Raw genomic sequence first — 22959 nt, 5'->3', positions numbered from 1 at the left:
TTGCAGGTTGGAAATAATATTTTAAAATTTCCCTGTAACGTCGCTGTAAGGTTATCCCAAATATAACAGTTATCAGTGTGAATTTAGCTAAATTTAGTGATGTTTCATATAATTTGTCAAATCTAAATTATTGAAATTTACATTCATGGTACAGATACTGATAAAATTACTATTACCTATCCATCCATCTGTCCATTCTCCTCGGCTAGTTGTATAGTTTAATCTGTACAGTGGATAGCGTTTTCGAAGAATCTTAAAAATAGAGTTACCCAATTTTGAACCAGGATCTCTTTCCAGGCGTAGTGGAATCTAACTTTAGTATTGTAGATCAGCGACATAGTATGTCTAGAAAAGAAAGACACTGTAGATTAGCAATATTTAAACAAGATGATACCCCTTAAATGAATGTATCAAAACATAATTTCTAAAACTAAGAAACTAAGCTTAAAGAAACACTTTTATAGCTTTTATTTGTGTTTTTAAGCTTTTATAATACAAAACAAATCACAGTGATGAATACTTTGCATAAATAACAAAGTAACAAAACATTGTTTAAACTAAGTATAAAAGACTAATTTGATGATTTTAATTTCTAGGAAAACAAATATTTATATTTATACACACAATTTAAAAAAACCCTCCAATGTGTGGTACACACTTAAACAATGATACGGTATACCTTGCAGTATACCTATGTATATATATGAAAGCTATAAGACTACCACAGGAAGTGGTCGTTTTATGCGAACGATGTTATTAGATTTGTATGTGTAAGAAACATAGTCATTAAGATGGTTACAGAAATAACAAGTATTTTTATATCAACAGGGAGGCACCTGGTGAGCGTATTGGAGGACTTGGGGTTGAAGCGGTACTACAGGGAGAAACTATCACGTAGCAAATTACTTGAGATTGATGAGCAGATGATTAATGATGAACCTGCCAAGTATAAATCAGACCTCCCGTGGTATTTTCTAAAGGAACTGATGATGGTTAATGTCACAGCTAGAAATCAGATGAACCTTAATGATCAGTCATTGATCACAGACATGCCAAATCCACTCGACATAATCACTGCTCTCTTTCTGTGTTCTGATGGTTTTGTACAGCAGGAAATCGCACTAAAAATGTCCATGTGTCAGTTCTCTTTTCCTCTGCTGCTTCCAAATTGTGACACCAATCAGTGCACACTCATGCTGTGGGCCATGAGAGACATTGTTAAAAAGTACAGACCTCAGTCTCTGTCAGAGTCCAAGGGCTTCATTGAAGACAGAATCGTTCTCTCTGAACTTCCAATGATCTCTTTTGTCAGACTGGGTGAGTGCTCCTCATCCAAATCAGAGATTCTCAATAAGCTTCTGAGCAATTCTCAGCAGTACCATGACACCTTTGTTCATCGCAACATGGAGTGTGGTGACAGTCCAAGAGCAATATCCAACGGACTGACTGAAATTACTTGGTATCTTCCTGGTGGAAACACAAACATTGATATTTTCAGTCAGCCAGTGGCTGTAGCTAACCTTCGTGGGGACATTGAATCTTTTGAAACACAATACTCCTTTTTGTGTCAGACATCTGCTGCAGTTTTTGTGTTCTTTGACGATTTGGACTCTGAGTCCGAGCGCAGTCTACTCACTAACCAAAACCACAAGACACAGATCTTTTTGGTTGGTAATGGTGAAAGTAATTACGAGGTTTTAAGAACAGTAGCAAACAAATTGGGCTTGAATAATAACAACATCATAACTAAGAAGAAACAAAAGAATGATGCAGATTTTATACACTGTAAAATGTAATATTGTGTTTAATTAAAAATATTAAATAGGCTGAACTCAATTTTTATCAATTTGTTATTAGAACTCAATTTAAATAAGTTACCAGTACTTTTTATGCAAAAACGCTGATAAACTCCATTTATTTGAGTTGTCTTAACTTAGAAAAACTAAGTAAGCTGGAAGTTTTGCTTCTCAGTGCGGAAGGATGAAAGATGTGTTTTGAAAATGCCACGTGACTACCGTCCTCCTCCCTCTCGGATCAGTCCGCATGTTCACGGTGCATTTTTTATGGAATATGTTGAGCAAACCTGGAGAAGCGTCAGCTCAAGATATTATTGTTGTCATTGCTGTGGATCTTTACCTGATACACTGACTTGGTGAGTAAATGTTTACTCTTATTCAAACTGATTTTGTGGCTTCTCTTAGTTTAGCACTAGGTTTAAAATCTTACTAGCTAGTTAGTGTTAGCCTAAGCGTTGCTGCTGCCGCTGGGCTCATGTTACTTAAAAATTAACACCACAGCCTTAAAAAACCTTACATAAAACTATGTGGTGAAATTTTCTGTTGATCGTTTGAAATAAATAAGTGAGGTAAGAGCCCAGACAAAATTCTTCGGGAGGTGCAGCCGTTAGGGGTAGGGTGGGGTGTGGGGGTGGATAACAGAGCTCTCCGAAAACATGGAAGCACTTTTGCAAATATGTGATATTTTGATAAATTAAGTAGATATTTGAGCATTACATAGCTACATTGTTGCCTGAAAATATCTTAAAAGGTTATTTTGTGACCCAGAAAGGGTAGTCTGGGGAAAAGGAGGATCGCATTTGTCGGCTGCGGTTGTCGGAGCCTGTGCGTACTTGTAAGCGCGGCAATGGCGGAGGAGCGCCGCTGAAAAACTTATTACTTTTTCTGGGTCACAAAATAAACTTTTAAGATATTTTCAGGCGAGAATGTAGCTGTGTAAATTTCAAATGTCTGCTCGATTTATCAAGACATCACATATTGGCAAAAATGCTTGACGTTTTCGGAGACTTCTATTATTTGTTTTTTCATGCTTTGTGGCAGCTTTAGAACATCTGTGGCATCTATTAATGTCAAATCTAGCCTTTATTTAACAACATAAGCAAACTCTATGTTACAATGATTGCACAGCCATTAAGGATCAAATCAGTTTCTGAAAAATGTTCTGTTTTTTTCTCCCTCTGCTGGCTTCTTACTGTCTTTGAGGCTCGGGACCAGCACTCCTGTTGTTGGACAGAAAGACATCAGTAAGTATTTTGGTTTTCCAATATATTAGCAACTGTCAGTGACATTTATATTAATCAGGCTGAACTTTAATCATACTTTAGATCAGCCTGTTTTACTTATTGTTTTATTTGTGCTTTGGTTTGGGGAAGTTGTTTCTTTACTGATCTTTTCCTGTTTTCTGTTATTAGACTTGAGATATGACTGCACTATGCTGTTGCTGGTGACCACAGTTAATTCTACAAGACATGCTGTGTAAGTAAACAAACAACAACAGTTTGGTCTGCATTTCTTGAATCACATCCCCCAAACTTAGTTTAGGGGGTCTACACTGTATATAGTGAAGTCTGCAAGTTTTCTAACAGCAAAATCTGTTTTGTGCCCAAAATCATTTTGCACATCATTAGAATGAAAGTTATTGGCCATGTTTGCATAGCCCTTTTTAAAATGATGCTTTCATGACATTATTGTGTGTTGGGTGGTGGTCAGGGCTATGCAGACTGACAATTGGGACATTGAATGTCACCTCTGCGGTGGGGAGGGAGCCTGAGATTGTCTAAATTGGAGTCTGTTCTATACCAAAAGCAGAAAAAATGTTTTAAGAAAGCAATTAAGTTCATGTTCCAAAAAATATGATTGTTTGCTTGCAGGACACCAGGAGAGATGAGTCCTCCGTCACAGATGGTGTGGTCAGTGAAGATGGTCGCCTGCAGGTTCAAGCTCATTGCATCTCCAACCCACATCCACTGCCACTGTACTTAAGGGAAGTTAAAGACTTTCTTCTGCACCTACATTTGGATCACCTCGATCCATGACAGTCATTCAGGCAGTAATGCCTGGACTGGAAACAAGCCATCCTTAAAATATTACAACATACCAAGCTCATGTGTTGGAATGGAAAACAAATGTGTTGTTTAAATTAGAGACTGCACTTGTGACAGAACAATAAATATTTTATTTTGATTATATAAGTAATGTAAGTACAAAACAAACTGTGGTAGACCTAAACTTATTTTCAGAATAATTACATCTGAGACTTTGTTTCATTGTAAGATTATAACAGTGATGGCAATATAATTGTTTCTTGTTCAGTAGAACAGTGTCCAGTATGTTGGCTGTTATACTTTGTTGTGTTTGAAAATAAAAGTTGGGCTCATTTTAACATCATTACAAAAATTGTTGTTAATTATTTTTAATCATATTCAGGTTACCACAAATTTTTTCATTTAGTTGAACTTAACATGTTTGTCAGTAGGTAAACAATTAGTATTGTACAGTCAGAAATATCAAGTTATTGTTAATACTGCAGACTTGCAATGTATAAGTTGTCCTAACAGTCATCTTAAGTAAGCTTTACTTAGTTTTTTTGAGGCAACGAGTTTCCATAATTTTTTTGAGTTCTGGGAACTAACAAGGCTGTACAGTGTACTCAAAATGAGTAAGTTGCCCTAACTTGGTCATCTTATGTAAACTTGATCCAATTTTTTTGAGTTCTGGGAACAAATGAGCTTGTACAGAGTACTCAAAGTAAATAAGTTGTCCTAACTTAGTCATGTTTAGCTAAGCTTTACTCAGTTTTTTTGAGGCAACGAGTTTCCATAATTTTTTTGAGTTCTGGGAACTAATTAGATTTTACAGTGTACAGACTTTGAAAGAAAAAGTCAGAGATGTAGTTGAGAACTCAGCAATGAAGATTCCAGTAGAGCAGATGGCAGACATTGCACATAAACTGGGAATCCTGGTTGATGAAGACTCTCCAGAGTGCCAGACTGCAAAGAGAAATGCAGAAGCCATCACTGCTGAAATTCAAGACATCCTGAAATACAAAGAAGATCAGCTTCCACGACAAGGTGAAATATGGAAAGAACTGACCTGGTTACAGAGGGAAGAATGTCAACTTCAGAAGATTGGCTCTAAAAATATAGAAGATTACAAAAGCGAACTTCAGAAAAAGAAAAAAGAACTGCGGAAAAAGCAGAATTCTTATGACATGTCGACAGCTATGACGTGCTTTATCAATGCAATATCAAGCCCAGGAACAGAGAGGTTTTATTTCTTGAAATGGATGCGAATGAACCTCGATAACATGTCTCGTGTAAAACTGTCTGACCTTCGTGAGAAATATAAAGAAAAACGCAAGAACCCTGAGAACAAAGAGGAGATCAAAGAAATTGACAGACAAATTTCCAACAGCTCACTGGGGACTGAACACTTCTTCCGTGAAATGGGTCAGATCTATGAAGCCTCACTGTCCCTTCCACAAACAGATCCAGCACGTCAACAGCTGCAGCATCTGCCCAAACTGTGTGCAGAGTTGTTGCTTGATGGATTTCCTCTTGAGCTTGTAGATGGAGATGCATCCAACATCCCTCTCAGATGGGTGAGTGATGTTCTCTCTCAGCTCAGTGACTTGGTGTCTCCAAACAGAAAGATCCTGGTAGTCACAGTTCTTGGAGTTCAGAGCACAGGAAAGTCCACTCTCCTTAACACCATGTTTGGAGTGCAGTTTGCAGTCAGCAGTGGTCGATGTACTCGAGGTGCCTTTATGCTGCTCATCAAAATCAATGAAGACATGAAAAAAGTCCTAAACTGTGACTTCATTCTGATCATTGACACTGAGGGCTTAAAGTCACCAGAACTTGCACAACTGTACAACAGCTATGAGCACGACAATGAGCTTGCTACACTTGTTATTGGGCTGAGTGATGTCACCATTGTTAATATTGCAATGGAGAATTCAACTGAAATGAAGGACATCCTACAAATAGTTGTGCATGCTTTTCTCAGGATGAAGGAGGTGGGCAAAAAGCCGAGATGTGTGTTTGTTCACCAGAATGTGTCCGATGTTTCAGCCCATGAGAAGAACTCACGAGACAGGAAACTGCTCCTGGAACAGTTAAATGAGATGACCCAGGCAGCAGCCAGAATGGAAAAGAAAGAGGAGAACAAGAGCTTCACTGATGTGATGGAGTACAGTCCAGACACTGGGAACTGGTACATTCCTGGACTCTGGAATGGAAACCCACCAATGGCACCAGTCAGTGTAGGGTACAGTGAGGCTGTATATGAGCTCAAGAAACACATCATCAAACTGCTGGGAAACTATGAGTGTTCAGCTAAGGATATCTTGGATTTCAAAGAGTGGATGGAAAACTTATGGAATGCAGTAAAGCACGAAAACTTCATCTTCAGCTTCAGAAACAACCTAGTAGCTGATGCATACATGAGACTCTGCACAGAATTCAACAAATGGGAGTGGGAATTCAAAACAGCAATGTACACCTGGGTAACAAATGCAGAAAAAAGAATTTCCAATTTTGGTACAATTGCTGTAAAAGCTGAATCTTCTGACATGAGAGAATTTCTCACATCTTTGAAAAGTGAAGCCTCCACAGTGCTGTCCACATGGGAGACAAGACTTTTAGAAAATCTGAGACAATATTTTAAGAAAACAGAGGGTCATGTTTATCTGGTTGAAGGATACAAAGAGGAATTCTCAAGCAATGTAAAGAGCCTTCGGCGTGAATTGGAAAGGAGTGTTTTTAATCAGCTCACAGCAGCAGCAGAAATAACACAGGAAATGATAGAAATTGATCAAATAAAAGAGAATCACATAAAAGAGATTGAAAATGCAGTTTGGGGACTGGTTCACGAATGCTGGAAAAATAATGATCAGATTATTTTTGGAGAGACAGAACTTGAAAATAAGTTTCACAAGATGTGGAACGACATGCTGAAGGGACTTCCTTGTTCTGAAAAACAAGCTGCACAAATCTTCAGGAATGCATCATCTTATCTGAGAGAAAGCCTGAAACATAAAGGGGATGTTTCACAAGAACTTTTAGAACAAAGCCTGGAAGATTGTGGTTTGGTACCTTTCAGATATACAGCTGAAAGATACTCAAATAGAGGTGAGGACGTCAGTATGTTTTTGAACATTCAAGATTACATAATGGCTGCACAAAAACTGGCTGACAGCATCATAGATGCTTGCACTCAGTTTGTGAGTGAAAAAGTGAGAAGGAAAAAAATGTACTGTGACACATACATGAAGGAGATCCTACACATCACTGATGAGAACCTTGATAACAACCAGGATTTTGCAACAGACATTGAGTTTGAAGTTTCTCTAAAACTGCACATCTGTGGATTTGCAGCCAGAGAGTTTAAGAAAGTGCATGAAGAAAATGATCCTTACAGATGTCTGATGAAAAACAAGGACAGGTTTTGTGATGATTTCAAACATGTGGTTAATAAAGAAGACCAATGCCAAAAGAAAGCAGAAGAATTCACCAACCAGTGCTTGAAGCCTGCTGTTAAAGACTTTATCAGTCAGTCCCTGGGCCCTAAAATCATTCATGAAATGCAGACATGTGAGCAGTTCAGAACAAGAATGTTCTTCCAGTATTCAATTTTACTGGATCTGCTTTTGAAGGATGATTTTAAAAACTATCAGAGATATATTTTCTCATATCAGGATTATGTAAAGACGTGGATACTCAACCAAATAGTGGAGCACTGCTCAACTGTGTCAACAGTATCTGAGTTTGAGGACCGACATCTCCACTCATGTATCAGAAGCATAAAAAATGCCATCAACAAGGCAAAAACACAAAAGAGTGATAATGTGAAGACATTTGTTGAAGATATTTGTAAAGAACTTGGTGATACACTGGTCATTTCCAAAGATGCTCTTGGTGCTTTCATGTTTATGAACAATGCTGACAAGGAACAGTTTGCTGACTGGCTCACAGTGTCTGTGAATGAGATGTACCAAGATCTGAGAAAAGAGTTTCAAACATTGAACTTTGAAGTGAAACTACAGCAGCTCAATGTGCAGCCTGAGAATGAGTTTTTCAACAGACTGGTTGGTTGTGGCAAACAGTGTCCATTCTGCAAAGTTCTCTGTGATGCAGAAGGAGGAGCCCATACTGAGCACTTTGCTGCAGTGCATAGGCCACAGGGTCTGGGTAAATACACTTGGCATGTAACAAACAAACTTGTCACTGATATATGCTCTTCCTCTGTAATCAGTGAGGAGTGTTTTAGCTGCATTGATACAAAGGGTAGATGGCACCCTTACAAGAATTACAAGGAAATTTACCCAGACTGGAAAATCACTCCAGATTCGAGCCTTGAGGCATCGGACTACTGGAAATATGTAATGGCAAAGTACAACACGGACCTTGCCAAAGAATATAATGCTGAACCTGCTGATATTCCTGAAAGTTGGAATGACATCACAAAAGAACAGGCAGAAAAAAGCCTCAAGAAATCATTTAACATCAAGTAACAACTTACATACCTTCTCATTTTTTGTTCTTGTGTACAGAAAAACACATCCCAGATCATTTAATTTAATAAGAAAATAATAATTTGATAAGATTTAATAAGAAAAGCTTATTAAATAATTTAATAAGAAAAACTAGTGTTTCATAAGACAAACCTTAAAATATTTTAACACCCACATACATATTAAACAATATGATTTAAAGCAAGTTTTTTTTTTTTTTTAAAGAAGTTTTTGGTTACTTTTACCTCTGTTTGAAAAATAATCTGCTCACAGGTTTTTTTGCATTTTTAAGTAATTAATTCAAGTAATTATATTAAAACTAAAAAAAATCTCAAGCTAATCACTAGCTCGTGTACATTCACACATGCATATGAACATCCTTTTGCTTTGTTTCAGATAATCACTATGTGTGTTATAGATGACTCAGTCTCCATTCTTTTAATAGGACAGTCAAAATGAAAATGCTAACAGTGCTGTTTCTGGGGGATCTGATGTAAAATATTTACATGTTTGAGGTTTTTGAAGCAAATCTGAGTATATGCTAAGTATGTGACTTTGTTATTCTGTATTTAAAATTATCTTTTCCTTCTCTGACATATGTAATCTTATATGTATCTATATATATTTTTAAAATGTTTTAATGGAACATTCATTGTATATCTGGTATGATCTGCAGAGTTAAACTTCTGCTAATGTTATGTCAGTGTTGAGTTAAAATGACCTCAGTGATGTGGATATAAAATTGTCTTTCTGTCCGTAGAATGTTAATCAACAGATCTCAAAATGATGTTAGTGATGTCTTATTGCCTTCATTTTTAATGTGTTGGGAGAATTAAATTAATTAATTCAGACAAACTGTGTGGCCAAAGATTCATTAGTGTTTCCACATTTGTCTGATCCAGTCCACTGAGACGGGTCTGAATATAGGCTTGGTTGAACAGACAAAGAGGCCAAATGAAACCAGAAGGCCAAGAGGAGTTTTTAAGAGTTAAAAAAAATAATTTTGCAACCACGAAAATGTAAAAACAAGATCAGAGTTCAGAGCACAGGCAGACTAAGACAAAAACTGATTGTACAAAACACGGACTTCAGTATCCTTTAGTACAAACTGTTAGTAGCAGCCAATGACTGTCTACTTCAGTATTTAAGTTAAAACAGCAAAGTGGGCAGAGTTTGAAGAAATGATAGATAATTGGAACAGTACACTAACAGAAGATGTGCCATAAATTGATTAGGATCTGGCCACAGGAATGAAAATTTAACAGATTTATTGCACCCACAAATGGTTAAACAGCCAATTAAGATTGCATAGACAATAGACAAGTCTTCTTGGACATGATGAGCTAAGCTACACTACCACCATTCAGTGCAACAGTCTGTTGACTATTTCTTATTTCGGTTTGGCAAGCAAGATGGATCAATGGCGATTTGCTGCCATCTACCGCTTGTTATTTCCTAAGTCAGGCTTCTGATTAAACTTGCTGTATAGTATCAGTCTCAGATCTCTATATTACATGAAAAGCGAAAGACCATATCTGAATCCAGGAGTGGGCCTAAGGGTACATCTTACGCCATCTTACAATGCTGTGATTATAAGATAGCGAAAGCCACTCCAACTCTCTGTGAATGGTACTCATGGCCATTGATCAGTGGTTGTTGATCAATGGTCATGATAATTTGCATATTAACAATCGAGGAACTGACCTCATAGCCCACTGTTCAATCAGTGGGCTGCTTTCAGTTTTTGTGCAAATGTAGTGTTTATAAGGTTGGTGAAACCTGCAGTCAGCTGAGACTGAAGAAGTTACTTGGATGAGTGACGAAACGTTTGTCCCATTGAAAATGATACCTCCAGATGAACAGAATAAACCTTTTGGGACCATTAGCTACAGTTTCTCTGTTTTAGTCCAGAAATCCAGGATCGGAAGTGTGTACATATTGAAGATAGAAAGAGAAACTATCTTCCGTGATGGAAATACTTCCTGACTGCCTGACTGTTTCAATGCTCTCACAGTCAAATTTGTCATCTGGGCATTTTTCTAATCTAATCTAATCTTCTCACTGTATTAACAAGTATGCCCTTTTGTAATTATTTCCCACAAGCTTTGCCATTTTTCATCTACTGATTTATTTTTGACTTTTTATGCATTCAGGTGTACCATACAGTAAATAAAGTCCTATCCTGTTCCATATTGCATTTTTGGCCAAACAATCCACTCCTTTATTGCCTTCCAATCCATGAGTCAGATTGAATCCAGATAAATCCATTTCCCACTTCCATCCTGCTCTGTCTATTCTGTATAATGTTTCATATGTCTCTGATAGCAGGTCAGGTCTGGATTTGAAATTCTATTCCTTAGTTGCTAACAGTATTTTTTGGATGATTTTGGTATTGGTCTTCAACCCACCAACCCAACTGTGATCAACTCTGCAAGCCTTTAACTTGAGGTGTGTATACACTAAGGATGGGAATCCTTAGTGTATACATACCTCAAGTGCCTTGAGGCGACTTTTGTTGTGATTTGGCGCTATATAAATAAAATTGAATTGAATTGAATTGAATTGAATTGAATTGAATCGAATCGAATCGAATCGAAAACCGGTTCTCAGTAGTCCAATTCTATTGGAAGAAAAGGGAGAAAGCACAATGGTAAAATGCAAACTTCATCCAGGACAGAAAGAGCTGCATTATGCTGCTAACAAAAGTTTGGCTCTTCACAAGAACCTACACAGACAGCATGTTAACACTAAGCTAGCCAAGAAAGAACTCAGCGTGGAAGCTGAATGAATGGCGACTTCATGACTTCAGCACCGCAGCCACACCCTGAATCAGGTAGCAAACTGATAAGCAGTCAGGCTGCAGCCTTCATTTCTACCTGTTCATGTGTCTTCAGTAGAATCACAGTGACAATCGCTTTTTGTCTTTTTGTGCTTATGTTCCTTTTTGGTTTGTGTTTTCAGTTTTGTTTTCATACCCTAATACTGAGAGAACGATACGTTTGAGTCCTCATTAGGATAGGGATTTGTGTTGGTGTGTAGGGCTGTAACTTACAGGTTCATTTTGTTTAACTGTAATTATGAGACAGTGTGTTTCAGCTTTTTTACAGAGTAATATGAAAGTAATGTAATGATCAGTATAATGACTTACTTTCTTCATGGAATAATTAAGCACCGCATTACTATTACAATTTAAATAGTAATGCAGTTTTATTATAATTAAAACTCCATTCCTTTTATGAAATGTGTTCTGTGTAATATGTTTAGTAATTACTTTTTCTGAGTAACAACCCTAACACCAATCACAAGCAGAGCCAGTGAGAATCGACATATATATTATCTATATATATCTATATATCTATATCCATCCAGAAAGTCCTTTGGCAGTAATATAGATATATTACAAAATACATATTAGCAATAATATAGATATATAGATATATTACAAAAGGGTCTATTATGGGTATGACGGTACAAAATATGGGTCTATTATGGGTATGTTACAATGTACACGGTATGAACATACGTTATGAATATGCTATAACTATAAGTATGTACAGGCTGTAGTGAGTGTACAAGCTATGTACAGGCTATCAACAGGATATAAATATCAAAACTATACAGACATATGAACTATACAAGTTATAAACAGTTGTAGAACTATATTTATTATTGTACAGAATTATACAGTAGTGCAGGTTAGATCAGTGAGATATGTGGCTAATTTCTACAGAGGTTATATAAAGTGCTAGTGGTTGGTAGTGGTGGTTCAGTCCATGTTATTATTGTGTGTATGAGAGTACAGTTGGCTATTTGTTTGTTTTTGTCCAGATGTGTGTATGTTCAGTCCATGAGTTTAATGTGGGTGAGGTGTCAGGAGGCAGAGTTCAGGAGTCTGACAGCTGTGGGGAAGAAGCTGTTCCGGTACCTGGTGGTCTTAGTCCGGAGGCTCCTGTGGCGCCTCCCCGAGGGCAGGAGGGTGCAGAGTCCATGTGCTGGGTGACTGGGGTCTCTGATGATTTTCCCAGCCCTTTTCAGACACCGCTTCCTGTAGATGTCCTTTATGGCAGGAAGTGGTGCTCCGGCGATGCGCTGGGCGGTTTTCCCTCTGCAACCCCTTCCAGTCCGAGGCAGAGCAGCTCCCATACCAGACTGTTATACAGTTGGTCAGGATGCTCTCGATGTAGCAGCAATAGAAGTTCACCAGGATGTCTAAGGACAGGTGGTTCTTCCTCAGAGTCCTCAGGAAGAAGAGGCGCTGGTATACATGTATCTTAAGAAGTAGTCTTTTGACTACTTCTTACTCTGTTTGTACTTCCTAAGCCTGTGATTGATTTAGTGTATGGCTATTAAAATACAGTTGCTCCAGTTAATCTAGGCTCTCTCAATAGCTTTCTTATGTGATGGAAATACTTTCAATGCTCCCATAGTTAAATATCCCATCAAGGTGTTTTCCAAACCTGAGCCCATACTGGCCAAGTCTCAGTCTGGTAACAACAGTTGAGTCTCTTCTCTTGCCAATAAATAACTGTTTTTCTGTTCTCACTGTATTCTGTTTGCCTGTCCTTTTTTTTTTTTTTTTTTTTTACAATTTTCCAAAAAGGTTTGCCATTTTTCATTTTTTGACTGCAGGGTGTGTGATTCCTCAGGAAATGAAAGTTAACATGACTACGCCCTAACCTTATCTAGAGAGAACAATGAAATTGCGCAGTAGTGTTGGCTTTTTGATTTCATGCAAGCTTATTAATCATTCACTGTTCCTTGGAAATGAAAGTTAAAATAACTGCCCTCAGAGATGATTGTTCTGAATGCACATGTAACCCGCCTGGAAAATGGTCGTTGCTGCAGGTAGATGCTTCTGCTTGCTGGATGCTCCACCGTTCCAACAGAGCGGTATGAACAAATTAAAGGGCCCCAACGATGCACTTTCCCTGAGCTCAGGTGGTCAGGGGGGGCACACTGAGTGGAAAGAGACTAAAAGAAAAGGGTTATTGTTTAAAATTGTGTTTAACAAATGTTCTTATGTTAAGTGAGTGTGGTGTTCATTGTGTGCTGGAGATCTTACCTAAGATTAACAGTCCTGATTTCCAAGCATTAAAGCTTTGGTGTAAGTACAGATTGTGTTACACACAGAAAGAAAAACATGACATATGTTAGCTTAATTGGTTGAAATTAATTTGCCACTTTAGGGAGTACTTCACGCAAGAACCAACAAAGTCTAAATGAATGGTCAAAGCTCTCATCATGAGATTCAAAGCCAGATTTAGAAGTGGCATGCACCAGCGCAAAAACCCATCTCAGAAAGGAATGCAGCCAATGAAAAAGCGTGAGGTGGGGAGATTTGTCTAAGCAAAAATAATAAAGTGTAAATGTAGGCTTTAAATGTGTTTCTCTCTGAAAACAGTGTGGCAGTTCAGATCAATTAGCGAAAGCTGGAGAAGAATCACTATGGTTATATATAAAGGTCAACGTGTCTGTTAGTTGTGTGTATGATGTGAAAGATCATGAGGAGACTTATCCAGAGTAGAGCTGCATTATCAGAAACTATTACACCATATAAACCTGTGTGTAACATCTGACCTGTATGATGTGTAGACAAACACCAAAACTTATTTACCATCTAGTCCCAAGCCATCCCTGTCTAAATACAAATACTGTTACAGTGCCTTCATTGCTCTGTTTTTTTTCCTACAGGCTATGTGAGGCTGCAGGTACTTCTTAAAGTCTGAAACACTAATATTGTCACATTAGCAGTTGCATTTTGACAGACAGATGTTTAAAAAAAACACACTGTCATAGAGTGACACAGGGATACATAAGAATATAAGCCATAAAGATTATCTCTCTCGGCCAAATCCCCAGTCTATGCAATAAGAAACAATCAAAGAAAAAGAGGAAAAACTAGAAGAGAGATTTGACTTAAGCCACACCCACCTCCTTCCAACAGCTGGGTGTGTGATTACGTAGGAAACAAAAGTAAACATTACTACACCCAGCAGAATAAAAGGCTGTAAAGCTGAATTTGCTAAGGGATAATAGTAAGGCTGCATTCCTGCCCAGTACTACTTGTGATGATTGATAGGGATAAATGCCACGATAACAGAATGGCACTTTTCTGATTTTCTGACATGGAAAATCTGTCTTACAAAGGTAAGTCACTATTCTTAAAATTCTTCATTTATTTTTCAAAACTCTTCATTCATTCATTTATTAGAATGAAAGAAAGTGAAATGCAACTAAATCCATGAAACACAGTTCAGTTCTACTTAATTTCAATAAAATGCTACTATATTGATAATTATTACTCTCCTGCAGCGTCAAAAATAAGTGCGTAACTTAGGCTACGTCCACACTAGCCCGGATAGATTTGAAAATGGCGTTTTCGTCTGAAAACGCTCCGCGTCCACACTAGTGTTTTCAGTCGTTTTCACAGAGTTGTGCGTCCACATTGAAACGGCCGAAAATGTTTACGTTTCAATACTGCGCATGCGTAAAACGCAAGAAGATTCAGCCTGCCTCAGTTCTGTCTGCCGTTTATTTACTTTCCGGCTCTTTGAAACGTCGCGGCAAAATGGTGAGGAAAAGCACCGAGTTTTTTAAATGGGCTAACAATGAGGTGGAGTTGTTGCTGCGAGTAACACAAAAGTACAAAGTTGCAAAAGCGAGTGAGAATTAAATAATTTGAAGAAAAGCTATCTGGAGCATGTACAGACTGAGTCATCTTTAATAGGGCTGTCAAAATTGAGAGCAAACAAATCAACTGCTGCTCTCCGCTATCTTAGTTTAATTGGTTACATGACGTCTTGATGCATTCTCAATCATCCAGGAAAGTAAATCTCCAAAATCTCTAGAATGAAGAAGTCACTTGGAGGAGTGACGAAACGTTTCTCCCACAAAACGCTACGTCCAGATGAACAGATTCAACGTTTGGTGGTCACATGACTGCATCATATGACTAACATGCGTCATCGTTTTAGAAATTCTCAGTTTTCGCTGTCCACACTGCAACGCAAAAGCACCCTTTTTCAAATGTATGCATTTTCGAGAGCGTTTTCAAAACGCTGCGTTTTCCATGGGCAAAAATGCCGTCTCAGTGTGGACGGGAAGCCAAAATGGAGAGAAAACGATCAGTTTTCAAACGAAAACGCATTAGTGTGGCTGTAGCCTTAAGTGCAGTTCTCCAGCTCTGCAAACACCACAATTCACTTTGCGGTAGTTTTTTTCTTCTTTAAACGTTTGTCAGAGTGCTTTAAGTGAAAGAACAGAAGTGTCTCAGACACACACATGTGGTGAGTGAACACAAATGTGTTACCACATTTTGGTAAATTTTATTATATTTAAGAAAAATATACGCCAGTAATTAAGACAATTATTATTTTACATTCATTACGTGTAGTCCATAAAATTGAGGAGAGTAAAAGTGAGAAACGATAAGCGGAACTTTTGACACTGTAGTCGTTCGCCCGTGGTTGCCTACAGCGGACCAACTTCCTGTTCTCTCAGACGCAGTTCGGGAAAAGATACGAGTGCTCCTGTGATTCTTTCTCTGAGACTCTACCTTTATTTTTACAGGTCAGTATCGTCTTAAAAATACAGTGTATGAGGGCTTTGTGCCTCGTTCCACTTCAGTGTTTACTGAGGGTTATGTTGACACCGCCGATGTAAACTTAAGTGTGGTTTAGTTGGAAGTTACTGTAGCGCGGCACCGCAGCGGCGGTAAAGCCGAGCCGCGCAGCCCCAAGTCTCGCGAGATTTACCGCGAGTTATCGCGAGAGTTACCGCGAGAGTTCGCCAGCCCGCGGGATGTATTTAAACTTGGTAAACTCCATTTAACAATCAAATATGTGTGTGTGGTGCTCCAATTTAACTGTAAAGGCCCTGACATCAGATTATTCAAGTTTAAAATATCTCATATACACTTTATGGTTCAAGTAATGTGGAAATGTTAAGAATAAGCTAAGAATGCATGTACATTTATGTTGTTACATTGCAAAGTAATACATTCAGGTGTGTTTTGTCTAATCTAGTAAGATTTATGCACTTATATCAGATTTGAGGATAAGCTATTTTGAGTTTGCCCTATATGTGAGAAAGAGCAATAAGACGTTTAAGGCATTGTATGGTATCTGCACTGCTGATGTGAATGAGTGAAGGAATAGTGTAATTAACAGTGTAAACTGGAGAAATGTAATAACCACAGATACATATATTTGCTAAATGCCTTTTATTTACCTTTTACAGTTATTGAGCATATCTGACAAGTGAATGCACTGAATGTAAATTATCTTTGTTGATCTGAAATAAGAGACGCAGTTCGGGAAAAGATACGAGTGCTCCTGTGATTCTTTCTCTGAGACTCTACCTTTATTTTTACAGATTTGTATTCTTTTTGTTATTGTGGTCTTCACACCCGGGACCCGTAACACACACATAGATGGAACACAGATGGCATTAGCAATAATAAACTGCACAGTAAGTAGAACACAATTTTTTCCAATAGTCATTGTGAACTGATAGAGTGTGGTGACTCAAACTACACAATAGATAATGATGCCAAGGGCAAGGTCACAGCAAGCTAAAAGTCATGGTTAATTAACATGTTCCCTGTCTATAAACTCAGTCAGAATAAAACAGAATAAGAATGATATCTATATTGCCATACGTGGTACATTAGTAAACACCTGTAAACCTTAAATACAGGAAAATATACACTGTAGATCAAAAACATACAACAGCACACTGGACTGATTTGCTCAAAAGCCACACTCCAATTGCCCCGCCTATGCTGTCAGTGAGTGGTATTAATTTGCTCTCCAGCCTAGCAAGTCACGCATCACTACATCAACATATAAGGTCCCAAACACAAGAAAAGTCTTAATAGGTCCAAGCCTTTCAAACAGTACTGACTTTTTGTTTTAATAATTTTGTTTAAATCAAAATAAATCTAAAACTGCTAACCCACAAACTACTTCTATTGTGGTTTATCAGCATAAACCACAGAATAAATATACAATAGTACTTATACTGTTGATTTATTCTTTCCTTTTGGATGCATGTTTTCTAAAGTTAACCTTTTAGTCCTGTTTCCTGCTGCTTTTAGTGAGAATCCCTTTGAACAAACTGGATCACATGTGGGATGACTGAGAGTGGATTCACAATGAACGATTCAGAGGAGGAAGAGGTAAACAAATGTATGATATGTGAATAGAACTGTATTAGAATATAACAGCATAATAACTGAATAACTCATGAACTCATTTAAAGGAGTTCCATGATGCAGTGGATACCTTCTTTGAGCCGGAAGAAGATTCTCTGATATCATCACACTCTGACCGTAAGTGAAAAAACTTCATGAGTGCAGATTCAGATAAACAGAATGCACTAAATACTATAATTTTCAAGTGTTAAGAAGTTTTTTTTAAATCACTTTTTGTTTTAAGAATCTTTTTTTGATTGGCCATTAGTCAACTGTCGCTTGAAGACAGTGCATTGGTTAAAAAGTAGTTCAATAATCTAAGCTGTAAGAAGAATTAAAGAATGGATGATATGTACTGTGGAAGTCCAAAGGAATCCAGGTGGGAGTAGAGCACCACTTTCCTGTCCTGAGTTACCTGACAGTTTGCCAGAATTTCTTGTGTGTTTCAGCACACAAGACAAGGACTATCAAAATAAAACAGGAAACACACCGACCAAAACTCAGACTAAAGACAAACAAGCTTAACACAGTGAATGGGGAGTGTTACACACCGGCCTGGGGGCGGGGGGCTGGAGTGCATCCATCCATCCATCCTCATCCGCTTTATCTGAGGTCGGGTCGCGGGGGCAGCAGCCTAAGCAGAGAAGCCCAGACCTCCCTCTCCCCAGCCACCTCCTCCAGCTCATCCGGGGGAACACCAAGGCGTTCCCAGGCCAGCCGAGAGATATAATCTCTCCAGCGCGTCCTGGGTCTGCCCCGGGGCCTCCTCCTGGTGGGACATGCCCGGAACACCTCACCCAGGAGGCGCCCAGGGGGCATCCTTGTCAGATGCCCGAACCTCAACCACCGCCTCTCCTGGCTGAGGCCAGGTCATCAGCCGCAGCCCTGTGGTGAAAGGATGGAACAGCGACCTGCCAGCTTGGGAAAGGAGGTCCCTCACTCCAGGCTAGCTGGAGTGTCTTAAAGAAGTATCAACATGCGACGACCAAGGGGGGCGGGGGGAGGGGGTGTCATACCTACCCCGTACATATGGAATATGTATCGGAGTGGAGAGATAGTCTCGACATGATAGAGAACTTCTTCTCATGGCCCTAGGTCTTCAACCCAGTGTTTTGAGCTTTGTTCTGGACTTGTGATTTATTCTTTAGTCTGTATTATTTAGTATTCTTAGTGCCTCTGAGTTTTGTTTCTAGCTTTTAGTTCCTTGTCAGACAATGTTAGTTACCTTGCATGATTATTCTAGTTTATTCTAGTCTCATCCCATGTTTGTTGTCTGTATTGTGGTTTGTCTTTTGTGATCCTGTTCTGTCTACCTAATCTTGTCCCTTTGTTGGTCTTGTCTCTTTGTGTCATGTCCCCATCTCTGTATTTGTTTACCTCTCTGTTTCAGTGCCAAGTCCACGTTGCTGTTTTGTTACTTCCTGTTTTATTTTGATAGTCCCTTGTCTATGTTCAGTTTTGCTTCCCCTGTCCCGTTAGTTAAACTCTGGTCTGCTGTGTTTCCCAGATTTGCTGACTCTGCCCTAATCTCCTCCTGTGTATTTAAACCTTCAGTTTGTTTGTGTGTTCCTTGTTGTGTCCTCTCTCATGTTGTATGTGCGTCTCTAGGTCTGTTTACCTCTTGCCTCTAATCAGTATACTTACTCTGCCTTGTTATCATTTTCGTTACTGTGTCAGCTGTGAGCTAATAAAAGCTGTGTTTTTGGGTTCAGTCTGTCTCATGAGTCCAGCACTAGGGTCCTCTTCCTGCATGCCACAGAATGGTCACATGACTTTTCTTTTACTGAGTCAACAATACAAATATAATTATTATACAGTATGGCTTAATTAAGTTTGGGGTCCAAGCCTTTTAGAACATTAAAGTAACCATACAGCATGTTTAATAATCACTGTCTTGATCCACAGAAACACAGTTGGAGAGCTTATTGAAGGATTTTGGCTTGGACCAGCACTACACAGTGAAGCTGTCACTCAGCAAAATACTTGAAATTGATGAGAAGACCATCACTGATCTACCTGCCAAGTGCAAATCAGACCTTCCATGGTACTTTTTAAAGAAACTGATGATGGGTAATGTGACAGCAAGGAATGTGAAATATATATCTGTCTGTGACTCAAACTGCGAGGATCAATCAGTGTGTACAAAGTTAAATCTTAAAGATCTGGTCAGTAGCCCAAAGACAGGTGTTATGTTAAATCCCCTCGACATCATCACTGCTCTCTTTCTGTGTTCTGATGGTTTTCTACAGCAGGAAATGGCACTAAAAATGTCCATGTGTCAATTCTCTGTTCCTCTGCTGCTTTCCAATCAAGACACGAAACAGTGCACACTCATGCTGTGGGCCATGAGAGACATTGTTAAAAAGTACAGACCTCGGTCTCTATCCGAGTCCAAGGGCTTCATTGAAGACAGAATCGTTCTCTCTGAACTTCCAATGATCTCTTTTGTCAGACTGGGTGAGTGCTCTTTATCCAAGTCAGAGATTCTCAATAAGCTTCTGAGCAATTCTCAGCAGTACCATGACACCTTTGTTCATCGCAACATGGAGTGTGGTGACAGTCCAAGAAGAATATCCAACGGACTGACTGAAATTACTTGGTATCTTCCTTGTGGAAACACAAACATTGATATTTTCAGTCAGCCAGTGGCTGTAGCTAACCTTCGTGGGGACATTGAATCCTTTGAAACACAATACTCCTTTTTGTGTCAGACATCTGCAGCAGTTTTTGTGTTCTTTGACCATTTGGACTCTGAGTGCAGTGTACTTACCAACCAACACCACAAGGCACAGATTTTCTTGGTAGGTAACTATGAGAGCCAGAGCTTCAGTTTAGATACTTTAGAAACAGTAGCAACCATTTTGGGTCTGACTAATAACAACATCATTATTAAGACAAAACAAAAAAATGATGCAGATTTTGTCAAAAGTTTGAGGAAAACAATCAGTGATGTTGTTAAGAACTCACAGATAAAGATACAAACAGAGCAGATGGCAGAAATTGCCCATGAACTGGGAATCCTGGTTGATGAAGACTCTCCAGAGTGCCAGAGTGCAAAGAAAAATGCAGAAGCCATCACTGCTGAAATTCAAGACATCCATAAATTCAAAGAAGATCAGCTTCCACGACAAGGTGAAATATGGAAAGAACTCACCTGCTTAGAGAAGGAAGAATTTCGGCTTAAAAAAGTTGGCTCTAAAAATACAGAAGATTACAAAAGTGAACTTCAGCTACAGAAAAAAGAACTGCGGAAAAAGCAGAACTCTTATTATATGTCGACAGCTATGACGTGCTTTATCAATGCAATATCAAGCCCAGGAACAGAGAGGTTTTATTTCCTGAAATGGATGCGAATGAACCTTGATAACCTGTCTTGTGTAAAACTGTCTGAACTTCGGGAGAAATACAAAGAAAAATGCAAGAACTCTGAGAACAAAGAGGAGATCAAGAAAATTGACAGACAAATTTCCAACAGCTCACTGGGGACTGAACACTTCTTCCGTGAAATGGGTCAGATCTATGAAGCCTCACTGTCCCTTCCACAAACAGATCCAGCACGTCAACAGCTGCAGCATCTGCCCAAACTGTGTGCAGAGTTGTTGCTTGATGGATTTCCTCTTGAGCTTGTAGATGGAGATGCATCCAACATCCCTCTCAGATGGGTGAGTGATGTTCTCTCTCAGCTCAGTGACTTGGTGTCTCCAAACAGAAAGATCCTAGTAGTCACAGTTCTTGGAGTTCAGAGCACAGGAAAGTCCACTCCCCTTAACACCATGTTTGGAGTGCAGTTTGCAGTCAGCAGTGGTCGATGTACTCGAGGTGCCTTTATGCTGCTCATCAAAATCAATGAAGACATGAAAAAAGTCCTAAACTGTGACTTCATGGTGATCATTGACACTGAGGGCTTAAAGTCACCAGAACTTGCACAACTGTACAACAGCTATGAGCATGACAATGAGCTTGCTACACTTGTTGTAGGGCTGAGTGATGTCACCATTGTTAATATTGCAATGGACAATTCAACTGAAATGAAGGACATCCTACAAATAGTTGTGCATGCTTTTCTCAGGATGAAGGAGGTGGGCAAAAAGCCGAGATGTCAGTTTGTTCACCAGAATGTGTCCGATGTTTCAGCCCATGAGAAGAACTTACGAGACAGGAAACTGCTCCTGGAACAGTTAAATGAGATGACCCAGGCAGCAGCCAAAATGGAAAAGAAAGAGGAGAACAAGAGCTTCACTGATGTGATGGAGTACAGTCCAGACACTGGGAACTGGTACATTCCTGGACTCTGGAATGGAAACCCACCAATGGCACCAGTCAATGCAGGCTACAGTGAGGCTGTATATGAGCTCAAGAAACACGTCATCCAACTGCTGGGAAACTGTGAGTCATCTGCTAATGATGTCTCTGAGTTTAAAGAGTGGATGACAAGCCTGTGGACTGCAGTAAAGCATGAAAACTTCATCTTCAGCTTCAGAAACAGCCTCATAGCTGATGCATACATGAGACTCTGCACAGAATTCAACAAATGGGAGTGGGAATTCAAAAAAGAAATGTACACCTGGGTAACAAATGCAGAAAGAAGAATTTCCAATTTTGGAACAGTTGCTGTAAAATCTGAATCTGTTGACATGAGAGAATTTCTCACATCTTTGAAAGGTAAAGCGTCCACACTGCTGTCCACATGGGAGACAAAACTTCTAGACAATCTGTCACAGTATTTCAAGCAAACAGAGGGTCGTGTTTATCTGGTTGAAGGATACAAAGAGGAATTCTCAAACAGTGCAAAGAGCCTTCGAAAAGAAATGGAGAGATCTGTTTTTAATCAGCTCACAGCAGCAGCAGAAATCAGAGAGGGGATGATAAAACTTGATAAAATTAAGAAGAACCATACAAAAGAGATTGAAAAGGCAGTTTGTGCACTAATTGATGAATGTCGGAAAAAGAATATCCAAATGGGAAAGACAGAACTGGAAAATGAATTTCACAAGATGTGGAGTGAAACTCTGAAGAAACTTTCTTTTTCTGAACAAAAGACAACAAATGTCTTCACCAGCGTATCTCAATACCTGAGAATCAATCTATCACACAGGGGGAGTCATGCATGTGAATTATTAAGTCAAAAAAGTCTGCAAGATTGTGGAAAAGAGCCTTTCAAATATACAAGTGAAAACATATTTCACAAAGCTAAACATGCAATGGGCAGAGTGGCTACATTTTTAAAAATTCAAGATCCCATTACAGCTGTACAAAAACTGGCTGACAACATCATAGATCACTGCACTCAGTTTGTAAGTGAAACAGTAAAAAGAAAAAACAATTACACTGACACGTACATCCAGGAGATTCTACACATGATTGATGAGAAACTACAAAACAATCAAGATATTAAGACAGACATCAACTTTGAAGTTTCTCTGAAACAGCACATCTGTGGATTTGCAGCCAGAGAG

The 22959-nt window shown here is 38.9% G+C and overlaps 2 protein-coding genes across 2 annotated transcripts in view; both read left to right on the top strand.

Annotated features, from left to right (window-relative positions):
- The first annotated feature begins 1049 nt into the window (after nt 1-1049).
- LOC120432775 (interferon-induced very large GTPase 1-like) lies at nt 1050-22210 on the top strand. Its single transcript, XM_039599523.1, has 10 exons — nt 1050-1785; nt 4327-4341; nt 4679-6766; nt 14002-14018; nt 15787-15879; nt 15990-16125; nt 19409-19573; nt 19817-20056; nt 20489-22071; nt 22166-22210. Exons 1-10 carry the CDS (start codon nt 1050-1052, stop codon nt 22208-22210), a joined length of 5118 nt encoding a protein of 1705 aa, XP_039455457.1.
- LOC116327238 (up-regulator of cell proliferation-like) overlaps nt 16594-22959 on the top strand; it is a 34885-nt gene continuing 28519 nt past the window's right edge. Inside the window, exons 1-3 of the mRNA XM_039609366.1 lie at nt 16594-16779; nt 17408-17488; nt 17572-17641. The gene's annotated coding sequence lies outside the window, so the exon portion shown is untranslated. The remainder of the gene's footprint in view (nt 16780-17407; nt 17489-17571; nt 17642-22959) is intronic.

This window comes from Oreochromis aureus, linkage group 3 (assembly GCF_013358895.1).
Source record: "Oreochromis aureus strain Israel breed Guangdong linkage group 3, ZZ_aureus, whole genome shotgun sequence".
NCBI classification, from domain to species: Eukaryota; Metazoa; Chordata; class Actinopteri; order Cichliformes; family Cichlidae; genus Oreochromis; species Oreochromis aureus.
Note: the sequence above shows the minus strand (reverse complement) of the source record. Positions and strands in the feature narration are given on the sequence as shown.